Source organism: Vigna umbellata, chromosome 2, assembly GCF_029865625.1.
Source record: "Vigna umbellata cultivar VRB3 chromosome 2, Vumbellata_1.0, whole genome shotgun sequence".
NCBI classification, from domain to species: domain Eukaryota; kingdom Viridiplantae; phylum Streptophyta; class Magnoliopsida; order Fabales; family Fabaceae; genus Vigna; species Vigna umbellata.
This window is the reverse complement of record NC_142166.1, coordinates 43,202,744-43,219,931: the sequence shown is the minus strand read 5'-3', so window position 1 is coordinate 43,219,931 and position 17,188 is coordinate 43,202,744. Positions and strand designations below refer to the sequence as shown.

Genomic DNA, 17,188 nt, shown 5'->3' with positions numbered 1-17,188 from the left:
TATTTTATATTTTAAATGCCTGCTATTATTAATTAATATTTCATTTATTAGGATGCTATTATTAATTAATACTTCATTTATTAGGATTAAGTGAATAATTCATTTTACTAAATTATTATTGAATTAATTTTTATAAATTATTTTTAATAATTATTTTTATTTTTTTTCTCTTAATAAAGATTTTTACAAATAAATATAACATAAACAAATATAATTTTATATCACCTTAATACCTAGGGACATTTCGGTAATCTTTAATTTCTACCAATTAAACAAATTTTTTAAAACTGTCATATCAATAAAATACTACACTAATTTTCACAAACTTTACCCCTAAATTCACTCTCAATTACCTTCAAATCCACTCAAATAAACACACAAAAAAATCACCCTCAAATCCCCTCAAATCCACTCAATCACTCTCCCCCAATCACTCTCTCCCAATTACCTTCAACTAAACACACCCTTAAAGTGTTATAGTAGTATGACAATTTGTGAGGGTCTAAATCTAAATTAAGATTATTTTTTTTATTTACTAATAAAATAATTTTATTCAAATTTTTTTGTTAGAATGTTTTTTTTATATAAAATTATCTATTAGATTGTTATAATTAATTTTATTTAATATAGTATGGCTAAAATGGTAATAACAAATTATTTTTGTTTTCTAAACAAAATTATGATTTATCGAAAAAAAATGTTATTAACTCATTAAATATACTTTTCTAGATAAAAAAATTAACAATTATTCATAATAATTTAATTAAGTTTTTATCTCAAACATAATTTACAATTAATTTAAAAGAAACATATTAGTATTAATTTTTGTTTGGAGTTTTTTATTCTTGAAGACCTAAAACAAAAATTTTACTTACCTAACCTTAAGTCGATCAAGTACAGCTATTATAATTTCTTTGTAGATGATCTAATCATAAGGAAAGATATTTTCTTTAAGAAAAAGCAACTGCAAAAAGACCACTGAAGACCACTGAAGAGTTTAAGAATGTCAAATATATACGACGCGTGATTTTATCATATCATCACCTTTTTCATTAACCTACGGACAAAAAAGCACGATGACTTTTCTTAGCTCGGTGACGATAGTTATTTTGATATTAATCTTAATTTATTGATAAGCTAAAGTCGGATCCAAATCAAAAAGTACAATAATCAACCATTATATATATATATTATAGTAAAACATCATACCTTAACTTTTACTATAAAGATAGTCAAATTGATTCGAATGAAACTTTTGAGCAGGAATAAATGGGTTGATGGAGTAGGGACGTTAAAGTCTGGTTGAATAAAAAATTGCTAATATAGTGTTACATTTCATCAGTCAAGAGATCTATCAGTTTAAATATTTTTTTTCTATTTTCTGAAATATTTTTTAAAGACAAATCGTGTAATAGAATTCCATGCTCTGTATAAACAATAATTGATGTGAGTATGTCCGTCGGCATACTTGGAATTCGAATACATAGATTCTTATCTAGTATTGCCGTATATGTGACCATACTTTTTATGAACAACACCACAACCAAACATAGTAGAAAAATCTATACTACCATAATGTTCTCCGAGATTTCACAACAACCAATAACATAAACAGTACATTCTCATTTTTCAATCACTCCCATTTCAGGCATCTCTGTTGCTTCCATGTCGCTGCTCTTCTTTTTCTTCATCTTCTTCTCATGTTTAATCTCCCCATAGAAGTAAGACACCATGCCCCAGAGCGACAGAAACAGAGAAACACCCTTCTCAGCTTGAAACTTCTCTTTGTAGAAAATAACCGCCAACACTTCCGTTACGGGTAGCAGCACCGCAATCAAAATACCAGAAAACAAAGACGACGCACAGAAAATAACCCCAATAGCTCCCAAGAAAAAAGCTTGCCATATAATTGCACTCCCCACCAACACAACGTAATAATTAACTTCCCCGTGCTTGAATGTTTTAGCTTCTCTCGGAATCACCTGCCATAAATTCAGATGATTAATAACAAAATTAACTATTTTTACGGCTAATACGTTGTTAAGTATACCTTAAAGTCGTTGTTAATGATCATGCCGATGAGGCAAAAGAGAGTGGCGGAGAAGCACATCACGAACTGAATCTCCATGACAAGGGAATAGGTAATGGGTTGTTTGGTTTTTTTGTACACCAACTCCACCATGGGTAACACGAAGCCGTACAATGCTGCAGCGATTACTGTCATCACGAACCCCATCACGTAGGCCTTCACGGACTCGCCGGGGGGGCGGTCTCCGCTGCTGTGGAGCGCCAGAACGCCGGCGCCGACGGTAAGCAAAACTACTGCGTTCACGGAGTACGAGGTGAACTTCTGGCGCACCAGCAGGAACGCGAACAGGGCGGTGAAGCCGAGTTGTGTGGCGATGATGAGTGATGACGTGGACACGGGGAGGCGCGCCACGCCGTAGGCGTAGAGATAGTCGTCGAGGCCGGTGAGGACTCCGATGAAGACGGAGGCCGCGAGGAGAGGGGGTTTCATCGAGACCGGACTGGGTTTAGCGGTCCCCGCCGCTACCGCCGCTGCGCGGCGGCGTAAGTAAGAGACGGCGAGGGGGAGTAGCATGAAGGGGAAGCCGGCTGTTTCGAGGAAGCTGGAAAGCCAGACACGGTTGCCGCCACGGAGGAAGTAGAGACGCATAACGAGGGGGCCGCCGGCGGTTCCGACGGCGAGTAAGAGACAGTTTATTATGAGAAGAATCCGTTTCATGGTTCTGTTTTTCTCTCCTTCGCTTCCTTCGGCCATATCTGCAGTTCTAACTCTTCTTCTTTCTCTTCTCTACTGTTGCCAATGCCAGAACATCTCCAACAATGTTGAATGCTGATCGATATGTTTGAGGGTTTTATATTGAATAATTTTTGTGTTTTTAATAAAATTAGTATTTTTCTTAAATACCCATTTTTGTTTTTCTTTTCTTTTCTGGACAAGTACGTACAACTACTAGAATAAATACTAGGTGTCTAAATTATGGATCTGAATCTTCATATTCTATGTTATCTGTTTATTTGGTTTTTTCTGTGGTTCTGCTTTTACACTGCATTCATTCGCCAGATTAAATTGGATATAAACTATTTTTTGTTTGTAAAAAATGTTAGCAGATAAACACTAAGTATTATATATAAAATAAAAAATGTATTATATATATATATTGATAATTTATAAGAGAATGACTATGTTAGTGAGTACATTAATATAATTTTACATATAATAATCTATTCAACAATTTCTTTATGTATAACTATATTAAATTGAGACACTAGATTATATATTCAATGGTTACCAATACTAATAGATAAAAAGTGAGTTGAGTTTAATTGAAAACTAAAATGTGATTTATTTTTGTTTGTTGTTTGGCAATTGGCGACCTATTGTGTTTGATGACAGCTGCTGTAACCCTGTTATGCACATTGACAGAATGTGACAAAAAGAAGGGAAATAACGATATTTTGACATACATTATACTTATTTCATGCATATTGTAATAAAAAAAATTATACTTGTAAAGAAAAAAAAAGAATGTAATGAAAAATAATGTTAAAAATGAGTGTGAAAAAAATTGTCTCAAATACTATGGTTTGTTTGGTATCTGTTGGATCTACTTCGTCCACCAGACAGGTTTTGCAAAGCCGGACAATTGAATTAGAGAAAATAAATTAGGCATATTGACTTTTATGATAAATAAATGGAAAATGCAATTTATAAACAACTAGTCTTCTGACCCCGCATACGCACATGCTTTTTGTTGCTTATATGTGTTTTTTTTAATAATAATATATTTGAAAGATAATATATATGTATAAATGAGTTTATAAGTATAGGTAGATGTGAATGTTATAATTGTATATAGTATGTAGGTATGTTATTAAAATGGATTTATAATTTTGTAAAGGAATAACTAAATTATTATCTAGTAACATTTAATAAATTATTAATTGTAAATAATGAGAGAAATGAATGTTGTTTGATATTTCTTTTTATGTATAAGGCTTTTTGAATTAAACTATATTATTATAAGTTGGAAGTAATAATTCTTAGAAAATTTAATAAAAAAAACCAATGTAATTCATATTCATTTATGAATTTTTTGTTTTCACTTAAGAAATTAACAGAATAAATGGAAGCTAATGGCTGAAATTTGAGTTGACCTGATATTATGTATTATGTACGTAATTTTAGCTTGAAATATAATTAAAATTCACAATGATATGATAAATGTATAATATTTGCAATTTTTTATATCTTATGTGTTAATAGTAAGAAATCATATTGTCTTAATATATATATATATATATATATATATATATATATATATATATATATATATATATATATATATAGATAGATAGGTTTGCTAATGTAAGTAAGTTTTTTTTAGTTAGTACATTTTAGCAAAGTTTATCAAGTTTTAGTAGATAAAAGAATCTTCATATATTATAGATATTAAGTTTTAAGGTCAATGATATTTAAATAATTTTTATTTTCAAAAATTAAAAGAAAAAACTCAAACCTTTACTCACCTCTCTCATCGCTCATTTCTCTCAACTCTTTCTCTCTCACTCCAGCCTTAACCTTCTCGCTGTCATTCCTACATTATTCTCATAATATCGTTATTTATCATGCACTTATTTACATAAAGAATAAATGATAGTTATTTTTTTTATTATACCTTCATTAATCACAATCATCCATGTATGTCAAACATTCATCACAATCATCATGTATGTCAAATATGTTAGCTTTTAAGATTGGATAACAATTAAAGTTTATGTTTTCGTTACATATGCCTATGGAACTCTAAAGCAATTATTCTTTTTGTGCTGTAATATTTTGTAAAGACAACATTTGTTGGTCTGAATTATAGCGACATGAAGACATGTGTCCTTTGCTATTGTGCTACCAAATTCTGATTAGATGTTATCTATTTCATCTAACTTCCCAAAATATTTCATATCTTATCAAATTGAAATTTGGACTTTTGTTTGAATTACGTCACACGAACTTGTGTTTCTTTTTCTGCAAGTTTCAAACCTACAAAGGACAACTAAGGTGTTGTTTTAATGGCATTATGTGGTTTTTGGTTGTAATATCATCAAATAAAGGAAGTCACAGATAAGGTGGCCACATAATAGTCATAATAGTCAAACTTTCCTGAAGATAAACTATTGCTTCTAAAATTAAAAACGAAATTTAATAATAATGAGAAGGGAAAAGATATAACATGACCCTCTAATAAAAAATTAACATCAACACGATCAATTATTTTGTTATTAAAGTGACAAACAGTAAGAGCAACAAATTGCGGTGTGGTAGATGACCTTATGTGGGTGAGAGTGAGGATGAAGATGAGAGAGAAACAAATTGGATAAGGGAGGGAGGTGGGTTAAGGTTAGGTGAGTGTTTCTCATTTTTTTATTTTTTTTATTTTAAATTAAAAATAAAAATTATTAAAATACCCTTGTGTTTAAAGTATGTTTTTTTTATAAATGAGAATTTTTTTGTCTATTGAAACTTGATACACTTTGCTAAAATATACCAACGAAAAAAAGAGCTTACATACTTAGCAAACCCCCTCTCTCTCTCTCTCTATATATATATATATATATATATATATATATATATATATATCATTAATATTGTTATTTTAAAAATAAATAACCATAATAATAAATAAATATAAAAGAACTAAAAATAAGTTCGAGTTTTTGAAAATTTTTATACCATATAACTATATGTTAACGAAGACTATTCCCCCAACGTTACCAAATAAAGTGATCATGTAAAAGAAACAAACAAAACATAAAAAACACAAAAGAAACGACAAGGTAAGCTAGCATGCAAAATGAATTATTCTAAAATGTTTAAATCATATCAATTATAATCTAAGTATGTATAAAATACAATAACCTATATATATTCACACAAATAGTTGACACTAAACTCAATTATCTAGATATATACTTTTGACATTGAGTTTCACTGTAGATGTATATAGTTAACAACGGATCGAGTCGAGCAAATATGTTTTATTTCATTTAGACCATCCAGCCACTCCCTATAATCTAATGTCGTCCGGATGTTAGATACATTTACTATTTCATTTCTCTATATATTATTAGTATTCTCAAGGTTTAATTAGGCTAATTTTTTTAATTTTGAATTTTTATAAATATTATATATATATATATATATATTATAATATTAATATTAATATTATTGTTTATAACTAAAGATATGCATCTAAGTATTTGAAACATAAATGAGAGATTTTAACAGAAGAGATATGTAAGTTTGACTCATATCACACAAATGATTATCTCTCTCTATATATTCTTTTAACATCTTAAATATTATAAATTTTTTAACACTTTCTTTTCTCTTCCACGCTACTCCTATCTCTTTTATTAATATTTTCTATACAATATTAAATACAATTCGATTTGGATGCGTTGAGGTGCATACGCAATACAATCTGTACCGTTATATATAGATATCATTTTTCTCATTTCTTTTAACATTTCTCTAATTTCTTTTTAACATAACTTAGATGCAAATTCGTGTGCGGTATTATGTTTAATCTATTATTATAATATTTATTATTTTACTCTTTCTACGTCCACAAAAGGTGCATGATACAGTCAGCTTTATGATAAAAGGTCAATACCTAATAGTCATGAGGAGATAGAAAAAAATGTTATTCAAAGTAGTTATCATGGCTTATTGATGGATATATATATATATATATATATATATATATATATATATATATATATATATATATATATATATATATATATATATATATATATATATATTCTGAAATAAAGTAAATGATATTTTTCATATATTCTAAATATAATATTTTGTAAATTTTTTTTTGAACTTCTTGTATTTGTTTATAAATGAAAATACTTAAAAAAATATATAGAATTTATTAAAAAAAAAATCTCGGGATGACAACAGGTCGAGTCGAGCACGGATAGTACTTACCCGCAACTCGATTCGAAAAAAAAAATTCACTTGCTACCTGCACGGATACCCGCTTAAAGATATCTGTGGATATTTTAAAACCTGCGGATACCCGTAGTGTAACATCCCAAAAATATAGTATAAAACCATATACGAGAGTAATCACATATTAACAATACTACAGATCAGTTCAACACTAAGTAAGATAACAATTACGGCCGAACGACCTTACATAACATCAGGAAATTTAAAATCGTACGCTAGCTATCACTAGACCAAACGGTGTACAAAATAAACTATTATCGAACGGTCTTACAAAAGATAAAGCTAACAACAAACCGAACGTTCCTAAGGTTCGACCTTCACTTATGTTGCATCTTCCAATACTTCTTCCAGCAGCTCTTCTCCTTCTGCTCACATCCACATGGATGATCATTGCAACAGGACAAAGACAGGACGCACAACACAAACAAAAAGGATAAACACGGTAAGCTTATGTAATTGAATTTATTCAATAGCAACATACAACAATCATACTTAAACCAACAACACTCAAATCATCATTCCTACATCAAGGCATGCAGTTAACGACCACTTGACTCTGACTGTCCGGACTGTATGAATCTTGTGTAGCTACGACGTTCGTGCATCCGGGTGATGTAGTAAATGAGATACCCTCAACAGCTGCCACCCGAGGTTGATCCGTTCCATCCAAGTTAACCTTATGGACTAGGACATCCTGTCATTCCCACACATGACTTACTCCTCTCTACATGAGAACGAGTAATCATGGAATATCAGGATGAATGCCCGCTAAGCTTTGCCCACATTCATACTTTACAAATCAATAACTACTTTCTGAGATATTCCTCCCTGGAATACTCGTTCATAATCAAACTATTTCATTCATATCACATTTCAAATTCTCTCATACTTTATCATCCATATATTCAAATGAAATAAGATTATACGCTCTTATCATAGCCCAAGTATGACTGGAATAACGCTTCTTAGAAACTAACATGACTAAGCACTACTCATCCGCTTCAATAAACAGACCCCTAAGAGTTCAAACCGGACGCCACGAAGCCTAGACCAAGTACTAAAACTCTAGGCCAAACATCTTTTAAAGACCAACATTGTTTAACACTAAATACTAATACTGATAAGAAACTATGAAGTAACGAACGCTATCGAGTTTGAATGAATACTCTTATTCTAAGAACGATAATAATATATTACAGAAAACAAGACCCAACGCTTGGTTTAAGATCGAGCCCTGTAGAAACCAAACACTATTATACGAGCGCTGGTACAAGACCAAGTACTTATTAGGAACGAGCGCTACTGAGACTGAACGCTGAATACGTCGGTCATAGTTTATCTAATCCTATATAATATTATAGAAAGACTCTTAGACATTATCCCTAAAGCATGAGAAATCAGGTAAGACCATGCACTCCCAAGAATAACCGAACGCTCGCTAACAACGCTCGACCACACTACCACCTTTACTCAGAATACCACAGTTTGAATATCAAGTCCTCTCTCAACTCAATTCACAACGTATATCAGTCATCCATCCACCCATCCAAATGAGCAGTACATGCATATTTCATACTCATCAAATAATTCAAACAACATATCATGCAAACATACCAACGTTCAAACAAGAATATTAATCAAATTATATAAGCTTCCCTTACCTCTATATGTAACCGAACGTTCAACAAGGCAGAATAGAGCTCCCCACCACCAAAGGCCTAACGTTCGACAATCCCATTTTAGGAGTATTGAATCAAACAGAAAGACCAGAAAAACTCATAATTATATGATTTACTCAGGCGACCAGAAATAGAGGGTTGCATGTGAGACTAAAAGAACGTGCTTAAAGAGAAAGAAACTCACCGACTCAGAATCACAAACTGATCGGTTTAAACGAAAGCTCTTGACGCTGGGAGTGTTCACACGGTGCCTGAGAGGTGATCTGAAGAAGAAAATGTGAGGTTTTTTTAGAGAGAATGTGGAGATTTTAGAGAGAAGGAGGAGAAAATGGTTTCAGCAGTTTGGAGAAGAAGGAAGACATGCAGAAAAGTGGCACGACATTTGAAATTTTGCATTAAGTACTACCGTCACCCAAACCGAACGGCCATTCTCCTGCAGCCACCTGTTTTTCACTAACTGAGACACTCACTCTCTTCTTGGCACATGGATCCCACTACTTGGGGTTTTGAGTGCATTTTAAATGGGGTCTGACACGTAGATACCCGCAAATATCCACAAATATTTAAAAAATATAATTTAAATATGTAACATCCCAACATATAGTAATTTACCATAATCAGAATTAATTACATTAATCATATAAAACAGTGCAGTCTTACAAATCTGAACTAGCGTCTAATTGCCGAACGGCATAAACATAAAGAAATAACGAACGCTTAAACAAGCAAGAGTTCAGGGACGAACGGTCTTACAAAACTATGACCGAACGTTCACAAATAACATAAATAAAACTAACTACCAACACTCGCGAGCGCTCTAAGGCTCTGCTTTAACTTCTACCTCCACCAGGTTAGCGTCTTCCAAAATTTCTTCTTCTAACACTTCTTCAAGTGACGCACCTCCATCTGCTCACATCCACACGGATGATCATTGCAAAGACAGGACGAACGTACATATACAAGGCGACAACACAAGGAAACGAAAGGGTAAGCTTATATAATTTAAATTATACAACAACATATTCAATAAACATATCATTCCACGCAATCACTCATGTAACATTATATGACTATATATACATATATTTAAGACGACCGTCCGGACTGTATGATCTGTGTAGCTACAAGCGTCCTCACACCCAAGTGGTGTAGTAGCCGGGATATACCTAATCAGCTTCCACTTGAGGTTAATCCTTCGCCCCTGCTAAGTGAGAGATACGAAGACCTCCTGCCATTCCCACACATGACTACCCCCTTCTACGTGAAGTTGAGCATCACGGAATATCAGGATGGACCAAGCCTGGCTTAGCTTATCCACAGTCATACTTTACCAAATTTAATATTCCAATATATATAGGAGACGTCCCTCCATGGAACGCTCGTTCAAATTTCATACTCACAGAATCACTCAATATAGTGTTCGCAAGGTAAGATCTTATAATTTATCATCATTCTCATATTTAACTTTAAGAGCATAAAATAACGAACGTTCAGTCCTTTGAAGAATTAGGACGAACGTCTAAAATAAGTACTGGATGGACGAACGTGACTTTCTGTTGGGTCAGTTAAATGAAACGACTCAATTTTGAAGGAGTACTGATACTTAGAAAATTTTATAATAAAGATCTTGAACCAGATTCAATATATATGCAGGATGGATAATAATACTTAGAAATTTTCTTTGAAGGAATTTGCACATGGAAGACCGAGACTAGTATTAGAACGAACGTAAGAATGTGGATATTCAAATACTTGAACGAATGCTATTTACGTTCGTCAGGGAATAATATTGAACGTTCGGTTTAAGACCGAACTCTTTATTAAAGCGGACGTTCGGTATATGACCGAGCACAAATCGTGACGAACGCTTGGCAAAAAGGCCGAGCGTTCTTTAGGACGACGCTCAATATGGAACCGAGCTCTCTTTAGAACGAACGCTCAATATCAAACCGAGCGCTCTTTAGGACGACCGTTCGACATGAGGTCGAACGCTATTAAGGACGAACGTTCGACATAAGGCCGAACGTTCTTATTTCAGCATTGTTTAAGTTAAGGCATACGACACTCTATGTTGAGCCGAACGCTCAACATAGTAACTCAATAAAAACGCTCGCTCTCACACCGAATTCTTCCCAAATGAAAGAATTCAATTCTAAGTCTTTTGCAGGGAAACCGAACGGTAAAAGACCGTACAGTGACGAGCGTCATTTATCAAAGGAAAGATTTAAAGTTTCAGATTTTTCAACCTTAACGAAATTTTCCAGATTTCAAATTTATAAACTTTTATAACTTTCACTCCAGATTTAATTTACCTTAAACATCATCATCATATAGATCTCAACATTTAAATCATTCTCAATATACAATATCCATTCTTCATTCATACATAATCAAATCAACATGCATTTCAAACCATCAACAACATATATATTCCATACAACCAGTGATCGTTCATGACAGATAAAGCAAACCAGAAACCATATCAGATCTCAGTAAACTTTCATAACAGCTAAATCTTCAGATGTATCACACATGCAAACCAAAGCATATAACATACCGTATAAATTAAACATATAAGCTTCCCTTACCTGGTTAGCAGTGAACGTTTAACAGTATATCTTGAATCTGCCCAACTATGACTTTCTACCCGCTAAGCTCTTCCTTACGCTCCTTAACTAAGTCTAACCAAAGAAAACTCAGAAACTCAGATTTTATCCTTGCATGCAACTGAAACAGCGTTCGTAGTAACTCCAGAACTAGGATATGGTTGGGAAACTTACCGGTTACAGGATCAAAAGAGGTTCGGCTCAAATTGAAGCTTACTGGCCCGTGAACGTTTCTACGGTTTCAGAAAGTTGATTGGAGTTGAAAGGAGTGAGTAATGGTAAAGAGAAGATGAAGGTTCTTAGAGAGAAGTTGGAGAAAAATGGAGGTTTTAGGTTCTGGGGAAGACGAAGAGTGCGTGCAAGTGAGAGAGAGAGTTTCTCAAAACTCAGATTTTGTGGATTTCCACGTCAAAACGGACGAGCGTCTCCCAGCCTGCCACCTGCACACCGAACCCTGCTTTGGAAGCTTCTCCCGCGACACGTGGCGTGCGTGCATGCAGAGATTGGTGCGTTTTTAATGTTTCCAGAGAAATGATTTTTGGCTCAGTTTTCCGTGCACAGCAGAGATGAAATCAGAGTTGGGAGTGGGTTTTTAAAGGGATTTAAACATTGATTGTGGTGCAAATTAATTTGATTTGACGCAGAATTATTATTGCTAATTATAGAGGGTTTTACATTCTCCCTAACTACAAAAATTTTCGTCCTCGAAAATTCATAAATTACAAGTAAATAAATGCGGATACAAATCCTTCATTGCACTCTCCACCTCCCATGTTGAATCACCAGTCCTAGCGTCCCACACCATCTTCACCAAACGAACGTCCTTGCCTTTATAGTACTTGGTGCGGCTATCTTCTATACGGACTGGATGCAGCTCCAACGTTCGGTCTGGACGAAGCTGGACGTCCTCCAATTCCAGTACATGTGATGGATTCGCTATATACTTCCGAAGTTGAGAAACGTGGAAAACTGGGTGAAGGTTTGACAGTTGAGGCGGCAATGCAAGCTCGTACGCTACTGGTCCGATCTTCCTCAGAATCTGGTATGGTCCAATGAATTTGGGAGACAGCTTCTTTGGACGAACGGCTCGGCCTACACCAGTAATTGGGTTGAGTCGAAGGAACACATGATCTCCAGCAGCGAACTCCAACGGTCTTCTCCTCTTATCAGCATAAGATTTCTGCCTGCTCAAAGACGTCTTCAACCTCTCCTGAATATGCTTGACTTTCTCTGTCGTTTGCTGGATAAGCTCGGGTCCAGTGAGCACGTTCTCTCCTTCCTTGAACCAACAAAGTGGCGTTCGACATTTTCTCCCATAAAGTGCTTCAAACGGTGCCATTCCAATGCTCGCCTGGAAACTGTTGTTATACGTGAACTCCACCAGTGGCAAAACTTCATCCCATGCGCCCAAGTGATCTAGGACGCACGTCCTCAGCAAGTCTTCTAACGTTTGGATAGTTCTTTCAGACTGGCCGTCCGTTTGTGGATGATATGCTGAACTCATTTGTAGTCTGCTTCCTAACTCACCTTGTAGAGATTGCCAAAACCGAGATGTGAATCTCGTGTCTCGGTCAGAAACGATGTTTGAAGGCACTCCATGCAGACGGACGATCTCCTTAATATACAACTTAGCCAGATTCGTCATCGACATCTTCAAGTTCACGGCCAGGAAGTGGGCGCTCTTCGTTAGTCTGTCCACAATCACCCAAATCGAGTCATGATTTCTGACCGTACGTGGTAGATGGGTCACGAAATCCATGGATATGCTATCCCACTTCCATTCGGGAATTTCCAATTGCTGCAGTAGGCCGCCAGGTCTTTGGTGTTCCGCCTTCGCTCGTTGACAGGTTAGACAAGATGCCACAAAACGAGCGACATCGTTCTTCATTCCAGGCCACCAGAACGAACGCCTAAGATCTTGGTACATCTTAGTCATTCCGGGATGTATGCTAAGACGACTATGATGTGCCTCTTCTAAAATAATCCGCTTCAGCTCTCCATCATTAGGAATGCACGTTCTACCAAGGTAGCGTAGCATACCGTCCGTCCCAGCATTGAATTCCTTAGCTTTATCTGAACCGAGCGTGCTAAAGATCTTCACCAACTCTTCATCCTCACGTTGCTTCATCCAGATACGGTCAAATACATCACTTGATATTCTAAGGTTACAGCACTTGATACTGTTCGGTTCTAACTCAAACTGTAACCTTAGATTTCTGAAACTCTCTACTAAGCTCAACTCGCGCACCATCATGGACGACACATGCACCACCTTTCTGCTTAGAGCGTCCGCTACCACGTTAGCTTTCCCAGGGTGGTACAGTAGCTCAAAATCATAATCCTTCAGAAATTCTAGCCAACGCCTCTGTCTCATGTTCAACTCCTTCTGGTCAAATAAATATTTGAGGCTCTTGTGATCACTGAAGACTTGGAACGTGGATCCGTACAAGAAATGCCTCCAAATCTTCAGCGCAAAAACGACCGCTGCCAACTCCAGGTCGTGCGTTGGGTAATTCCTTTCGTGAATCCTCAACTGACGAGACGCATACGCCACCGCTCGCTTCTCTTGCATCAAAACACAACCCAAACCTTGGTGAGAGGCGTCGCAATATACTTCGAAAGGTTTAGACGCGTCTGGAATAACCAACACTGGAGCGCTCGTCAATTTCACTTTCAACTCTTGGAAACTGGCTTCACAACGATCGGTCCAGGCGAACGGCTGGTCTTTACGAGTCAACTGAGTTAGCGGCACCACTATCTTAGCAAAACCCTCAATGAAACGTCTGTAGTAGCCCGCCAGTCCAACAAAACTACGTACCTCAGTGACCGAACGCGGACTCTCCCATTCCAGTACCGCTCGCACTTTCGCTGGATCTACTGAGATGCCTCCAGCCGACACCACATGACCCAAAAACTGATTCTCCTTCATCCAGAATTCACACTTAGACAACTTGGCATATAGCTCCTTCTCCCGTAACACTCCAAGTACAAGTCTAAGATGTTCTTCATGCTCGTCTTCGTTCTTGGAATAGATGAGAATATCATCTATGAAGACGACCACAAACTTATCCAAATAAGGCCTGAATATGCGGTTCATATATTCCATGAACACGGCTGGAGCGTTCGTTACTCCAAAAGGCATCACCACATATTCATAATGCCCATAGCGAGACCTGAAGGCTGTCTTCTGGATGTCGTCCTCCTTCACCCTGATTTGATGATACCCGGATCTCAAATCTATCTTTGAGAACACTGCAGCCCCATGCAATTGATCCAGCAGGTCATCTATCCTTGGCAATGGGTATTTGTTCTTGATGGTCAGCTTATTCAATTGCCTGTAGTCTATACATAACCGAGAGCTGCCATCCTTCTTCCTTACTAACAGCACGGGCGCTCCCCAGGGTGATACGCTCGGCCTAATGAATTTCTTCTCTATCAACTCTTCAATTTGCTCCTTTAGTTCAGCTAATTCAGCAGGCGACATCCGATAAGGCTGAACCGAGATAGGAGCCGCTGTCGTCACCAAATCAATGGTAAACTCCACTTCACGATGAGGGGGAAGTCCAGGTATCTCTTCCGGGAAAACGTCCGCAAACTCTTGCACAACCGATCGTCCATTGCTGTCACTAGTGGACGATCGTCCTAAATCCGCATTCTCAACTTCTCCATCTTCATGAGTCATAATGAGAAAACAGCTGGCGCCTTCCACAATGTCTTCTTTCAGTTGGCCGAGCGTCACTGAAAGAACTTCTTCATCTTCACCAGGGAAGATTAATTCCTTCGCTCCACAATCAATAAGAATGCGATTGGCAGCCAACCAATCCATTCCTAAAATCACCTCCAAACCTTGAAGAGGTAAGCAGATGAGGCTAACCTTGAACTTACGCCCTTCCACTTCTATGGGACACTTGACGCACATAGTGGACGTCCTAACCTCACCCGCTGCTGGTGTAGACACCACCAGATCAAACTGCATCTCGCTCACTTCTAATCCCAGCTTTTCAACACACGCCTTCGAGATGAAGGAGTGCGTTGCCCCCGAATCATACAAAGCACAACACGGTCTACCAAACAGCATACATTCACCAATTATAAGGTTACCTGAGCTCGCTGCCTCAGCGCTCGTTATTGCATACACTCGCCCACTCGCTTGGGCTCGTCCTCCTCTTGGCTGATTCCTCCCAGCATTCGGCGGCCTCATCACAGCACGCCCACTCATATTGCACTCATGATCCAAGTGCCCATTCCTTCCGCAACGGTTGCAGTGCTTTCCTCCCACCAACTGAGGGCAAGAGGACCTATAATGCGGTCCTCCGCACCGGAAACAAACCACACTTCCCTGTCCAGACTGTCCGACAGGGACTACTGCTTGCGATCCGCTCGTCTGAGAAGGCTGGTTTGGACGAGCGTATGGAGGTCTCCTCTGGACAGTTCCTCCTCTTGACACGATCGGTCCCCTACTCAGCTGTTGCTGCTTCTTCAACCGTTCCGCCTCTGCCATATTCTTCTCCAAAACCTTGGCTCGCTCAACCATAGCAGGAAACGACCGGATACATAAACTTGAAATCATCACTTTCAGGTCACTTCTCAGCCCATTCTCAAATTTTCTGCACTGCCACTCCTCACTGGTGGCCATCGTATTGAACCTCAGAAGATGCTTAAAGGTGTTGGTATACTCCGACACTGACTTTGCCCCTTGCGACAGTTGAAGAAACTCAACTTCCTTAGCGTAACGAACGCTATCTGGGAAGTATTCCTCATAAAATTTGCCTCTGAAAACCGCCCAGGTGATGGGATTCTGAGCGTCCGTTAAGATGGCTTTCATACTCGTCCACCAGTGGCTAGCTTCACCAGTCAACAAATACTCTGTAAAAGCCAAGCGGCTTTCATCTGGACACCTCTTTGCATCGTAAATACGCTCCATGTCTCTCAGCCACTGGTCCGCCTCATCAGGAAGGCATTTCCCACTGAATTTAGTCGGACGATGCTGGAGGAAACTCTCCAAACTCCATTCAGCTGCAGGCGGGGCAGCGTTGGAAGAAGACGCTCCCGGGGTGTGCCTTGTAGCAGCTAAGATCTCCATCAGCTGTCTTTGCGTCGTCTCAGAATTGGCACGAGAGGCCTCCAAACTCTGCATAGCGGCCTGATTTTGCTGCATCAGAGTTGCGTTCTGTTCCATTAAAGTGGTGTTTTGTTGATGCAGTCGTTCCACCACTGTTTCCAACAACCTGGCGTTGTTGGATGTATCAGGCTCGCTCGGTTGAGGAGGAGGAGGAAGTCTAGGTGCCATTAGTTCTCTGGATCAGAGAAAAACGAGCGTTAGTAATGTTCAAGAGTTAAAACAATAACTCATTAACACATAATAAGCACACAGCAAAAACGTAGTGCACTCATAACCTACAGTGTTCCTTAAAAGAACAAAACTGCTCTGATACCACTAATGTAACATCCCAACATATAGTAATTTACCATAATCAGAATTAATTACATTAATCATATAAAACAGTGCAGTCTTACAAATCTGAACTAGCGTCTAATTGCCGAACGACATAAACATAAAGAAATAACGAACGCTTAAACAAGCAAGAGTTCAGGGACGAACGGTCTTACAAAACTATGACCGAACGTTCACAAATAACATAAATAAAACTAACTACCAACACTCGCGAGCGCTCTAAGGCTCTGCTTTAACTTCTACCTCCACCAGGTTAGCGTCTTCCAAAATTTCTTCTTCTAACACTTCTTCAAGTGACGCACCTCCATCTGCTCACATCCACACGGATGATCATTGCAAAGACAGGACGAACGTACGTATATGATGCTTCCCTTTATCATTTTTACTTAATATGCGACAT

At 37.3% G+C, this 17,188-nt stretch overlaps 2 protein-coding genes across 2 annotated transcripts; both read right to left on the bottom strand.

Annotated features, from left to right (window-relative positions):
• Positions 1 to 1,409: 1,409 nt before the first annotated feature.
• On the bottom strand, positions 1,410 to 2,863 carry LOC124839809 (purine permease 1-like). Its single transcript, XM_047315738.2, has 2 exons — positions 2,051 to 2,863; positions 1,410 to 1,982 (listed from the first exon to the last, which is right to left on the bottom strand). The coding sequence occupies exons 1-2, from the start codon at positions 2,780 to 2,782 to the stop codon at positions 1,623 to 1,625; spliced, it is 1,092 nt and encodes a 363-aa protein (XP_047171694.2). The 5' UTR covers positions 2,783 to 2,863; the 3' UTR covers positions 1,410 to 1,622.
• Positions 2,864 to 11,178: 8,315 nt separating this feature from the next.
• LOC148204077 (uncharacterized) lies at positions 11,179 to 16,512 on the bottom strand. Its single transcript, XM_088107846.1, has 7 exons — positions 15,435 to 16,512; positions 14,687 to 15,089; positions 14,507 to 14,585; positions 14,188 to 14,355; positions 13,374 to 13,719; positions 12,077 to 12,860; positions 11,179 to 11,242 (listed from the first exon to the last, which is right to left on the bottom strand). The coding sequence occupies exons 1-7, from the start codon at positions 16,510 to 16,512 to the stop codon at positions 11,179 to 11,181; spliced, it is 2,922 nt and encodes a 973-aa protein (XP_087963972.1).
• Positions 16,513 to 17,188: the final 676 nt, after the last annotated feature.